Source organism: Poecilia latipinna, unplaced genomic scaffold (genome assembly GCF_001443285.1).
Source record: "Poecilia latipinna isolate Pla-1442-1.1 unplaced genomic scaffold, P_latipinna-1.0 Scaffold3082, whole genome shotgun sequence".
Taxonomy (NCBI): Eukaryota; Metazoa; Chordata; class Actinopteri; order Cyprinodontiformes; family Poeciliidae; genus Poecilia; species Poecilia latipinna.
Window position 1 is genome coordinate 52,071 of NW_015115698.1, and position 4,183 is coordinate 56,253.

The following is a 4,183-nucleotide window of genomic DNA, read 5'->3' on the forward strand; positions in this document are numbered from 1 at the left end:
ACTCTGCCAAATGAAGAACAGCTTGTTCTCCAATGCCATTTCCTCCTGTAACTTGGAAGGTAGTCTTACCTTGATAGACTACAAAGTCCAAGACTAGTCCAGTTGGTGCAGCCAAGACAAACACCTTCAATCCAGTTGGATGTGGTTTGCCTGGTATATACTGGCGCACTGGGCATCGACCAGTAAATGTAATAATTTGTTCATCAATGCACAATTTCCCTGTTCTAGGCAGACTCAAGCATCCTTGCCTTACTTTGGTCAAGAGGGGCCTGATTCTCCACAAGAGATCACTTTTTTTTTCATCATCTGAAACATCAAGGTCATTGACGATCTTGATGGAGTTTCTAAGCTTGTAAAACCGATTTCTGGTCATGGATTCTGCCACAATTTGAACTCTGGTATTTGAGGCCCAATATATTTGAATGTTTGGGTATCCTAGACAGCCCATGTAAATAGAATTCCCAAAGAATGTCTTCAGTTCTTCAGGAGTGGTATTTAATGTTACTCCAGACACAAGGACTTCACGCTGATTTGTGTATAGGGCCATCACTTCAAACACAGAATCATCAATGTACTGCTTAAAATAATCCATTGGGGTCCAGTTTTGGCGTGTCATGGCATCATTGCTCTGAATGATGGGTGAATCACTGTGTTGGAACTGGAATCTTTAAAAAACAATAAAGGAAAAAGAAAAAAAAATTAAATGAGTATCAATTTTTAGAGAAAAAATAAGATTTTTAGAATACAAACTCAAGGTGTACTTTGTATTCTGGCTCCACAGAGGACGCCTACTGGACTGAGATGTGAACTGTCTTTCTTCATCTGACTCTGCATCTGCTTGCCCTGCCTGAATTTCATCCTCGGAACTCTCTGAATCAAATTCCTCTGCTTCTGCCTGAAACACTGCATCTTCCCCTTCTTCATCAGACAACTCAATATCTGAGTCTCCATCAATAATTCGCAGTAAAATTCTCTCTGCATCTGAGAACGACTCCCTTTCTTGTCATTTGAAAAAAAAAAAAACAGAACAAAATAGAGGAAATAACTATAAATGTCCACTACAAAGTACAATTTTTCAACTTTTAAATACTACGATAAAATACAGTCAAAATACTTCATAGAATGTTTTAATATGCTGCTAAGAGACTTATTTAGAATATGCCATATATATATATATATATATATATATATATATATATATATATATACACACACACACACACGTAGTGAACCATGGTATTTAGAAAAATGAGACCAAAGAAGAGATGTTTGGCAATAATGCACAGCACAAGGTGTGGAGCAAATCAGACACAGCATAACAGCCCAAGCAGCTGTACAGCATGGTGGAGGAGGACTGGTGCTTTTGGCTTTTTTGAAGCCACAGAATCTGGTACGAGAGCTGATGATATGAATCTGCTTTCAGTCACTCACTGTCATGATGCTCTTCTGTCCGGCACCTGAAACTTGACCTCAACTCAGTCTTGAAACTGTTCAGTGATCTATAAACTCATCTAAATGGCTCAATGTGAAAATCATTACTTGTAAAGGTCACTTTAAAAACTGCTAAGTAGATAATTAAAATATGTATAATTTAGATAACTAAATAAAATTAAAAGACATTTTTCTCTTCTCAGCATAACTCTTCTAAGCAAATATGACACCCGTGACTCCTGTCCATTTTTAGCCTGTTTTTAGAGGATTTACTTTCTTAATAATAAGACATTGCTTGATTTGATTTATTTATACATTTTTGTGGTATCTATCATTTTTAATAGGAGATTTTAAAACTGGCTTTCCGCCACAGTCCAAAACCATGACTGTTAGGTTAATTTGTCTGTATAAATTTTCCTTAGGTGTGAGTGTGTGTGTGTGTGCATGGTTGTTTCTTCTCTCCGTCTCTGTGTTGCCCTTGCTCAGCTTCATTTTCCAATGGAAGGATGTCCTTTGCATTGCTTGTATTATACTTGTTATTGGGATGTTGCTTATACGTTTGCCCTGATGCGCCCTTGCAGGCGGTTCGCAGCACCCACGGCCTGGAGGTTCCCCTGAGCAGTCATGGAAAACTTTTAGTTGATGAAGACTACATCCAGTTCCTGACACAAACAGCCAATCAGAAGATGGAGGAGAACCTCAGACGGGTACAGAGGTTAGCCTTTTGGTTGCTGCAAGAGAACCAACACCATCTAATGTGAACTCATGTCAGACTCTTTCAATGTGTCCGCTCCAGGTTCTTCCAGAACCTCCAGTCTGCCGTGTTAGCAGAGAGACATCAATTCCCAGACAGCCCTGGCACACAGGAACATCAAGATTCCCAACACACACACAAGAAAGGAAGGAGGGGAGGACAGGGAACAAATAAACAGAACCAACTAAATGTGTACAAACTGGGACATCAGCATGAGACTGATGGTTGTCATGATTATGGGGCCAGCAGCCTGCCAGAGCTGGATGACTGTCTGGACCTGTTTACATAAACAGATGGTCTATTTAGAAAAGTTCAGGGCTGAGCAACTGTGTACTCGGCTGTCCAGGAGCAGGTTTAAATTGTGGAGTTGGATCAGTTTTCTGGAGGTGTCTGCAGAGCTGCTGATGTCACTAATAAAGCAAAATGTACAGCATGTTTGTGTCCCATCTGTAAATCGGCTTCAGTTGGACATAACTGAGACACTTACACTGCATGAAAAGTGAGATTTTTGGCAGCCTTGACACATAATGTTGCTACTTGCTTGAGATTGAGGACTATCAACAAGAGTTTCCCACTTCTTCCTCACATCGTGTCTTTAGGAAACCTTCAAAACAAAAACAGAAGATTTGGGATGTATCTTACTTTTGACAGAGTGAAACATATAAGTAATAGTCTTTACCACCTGTGTAAACTTTGCTAGTGAATGTTATAACACATAATATAAGTTTTATAATATACGTTACATTGTTCCATTTCTAATGGAAGCTCTTGTGTCAGATAATCTAAGTCAATGTTGGAGAATAATTAATTTTTTTAGATTTACGGAATCTCAGTTAGCCTTCATAGTGGGGCTGAACCCGTATTACACCAAGCACTGTAGCTGGTATCTCACCGGTGGACATAAATACAGTAAGTAATATTCTAATCACAAAATATACACAATAATGTGTCCATCTTACTTGTGAAATATTGTTTGTGGAGCCCTCACATCACATCAATAGTTCATCGATCCGAACAACAATATCCCTCAGTGTTTTGGTTGAGCAAAGTAGGAGGGACGACCGCTCCAAGATGGCCGCCGTATTTCCTGCGCCAGAGCAGCCAATGCGGGGTCTACTCTTATGTTTATGGACATAAATACGTAGACGACTCAGCGCTCCATGAGGCGTCTACATATATGATGTCTATGCTATTTCCTATATTATCCGCGGCCTTCCGTTTTAAATTTCTTTTTAAATCTGTGATATATCTTCATTTTTAAGAAGAATTTTCACTGTCAGTATGTATTTGAACTTCTCTCTTTATTTACTTCAGCGCAGCTAACAGTTTTTAACAAATTCTGTAGTTTTCGGCGTACTTCTAAATCTGCTCCTTCGTCGCATCTTTTCGGGCCTTCTACTGCCTCTAGTGGCGTGGCGTGGGGTGGTAACACAACCAATATAACTACATTATTAAATCAGAATGCCACAAAGTCTTTATTATCTAGTTTAATTCTGGCATTACTTTTGCCAGTAAGATAAATTACTGCCAATTTTTTTTGCCAGTAAAAAGATTAATTATCTTATCAAACAACAGATTTTTTTCATTTTCTTAAGGATGTATAGCCAATTAAATGACAAACAGTACTTTCATACATTATAAATAATATCTATATACCTCTATCAATTATAGGAGGAACAAAGGAAATAAGGAGACATAAAAAACAACATGATCATCTATAATAAAAATCCAATTTGTAATGTACATGTAAGAAATTTAATTGAGCAAAAGTCAATAACAAACAAATGAATTAGGTACAAAAGAATAACCAGGGTTGTTAAACAGATACAAGTAAAAATTCACATTTTTGTTTTTACAGTGCCATGTATATTATTCTGAGAGACTTTTTGTTGATAGCATTATATAGGAAAAAATAAGATGAAATTATTTAATCTATCAAGGTGGAAATTTTCCTTCGACTCTAAAATGATAAATCATGTTCATAGAATCACATTATAT

General features: G+C 37.6%; 1 protein-coding gene across 3 annotated transcripts in view; it reads left to right on the forward strand.

Moving 5' to 3' along the window:
- The window catches only part of tyw3 (tRNA-yW synthesizing protein 3 homolog (S. cerevisiae)), a 26,067-nt gene extending 23,449 nt beyond the window's left edge, over window positions 1–2,618 (forward strand). For 2 of the 3 annotated variants that reach the window (XM_015022709.1, XM_015022708.1), the window contains 2 exons: window positions 2,013–2,146; window positions 2,228–2,618. In XM_015022709.1, the coding sequence (XP_014878195.1) occupies window positions 2,013–2,146; window positions 2,228–2,474 (381 nt within the window). In that variant the 3' untranslated portion in view covers window positions 2,475–2,618. The remainder of the gene's footprint in view (window positions 1–2,012; window positions 2,147–2,227) is intronic. The other variant, XM_015022710.1, reaches the window with a different exon arrangement.
- The last annotated feature ends 1,565 nt before the right edge of the window (window positions 2,619–4,183 follow it).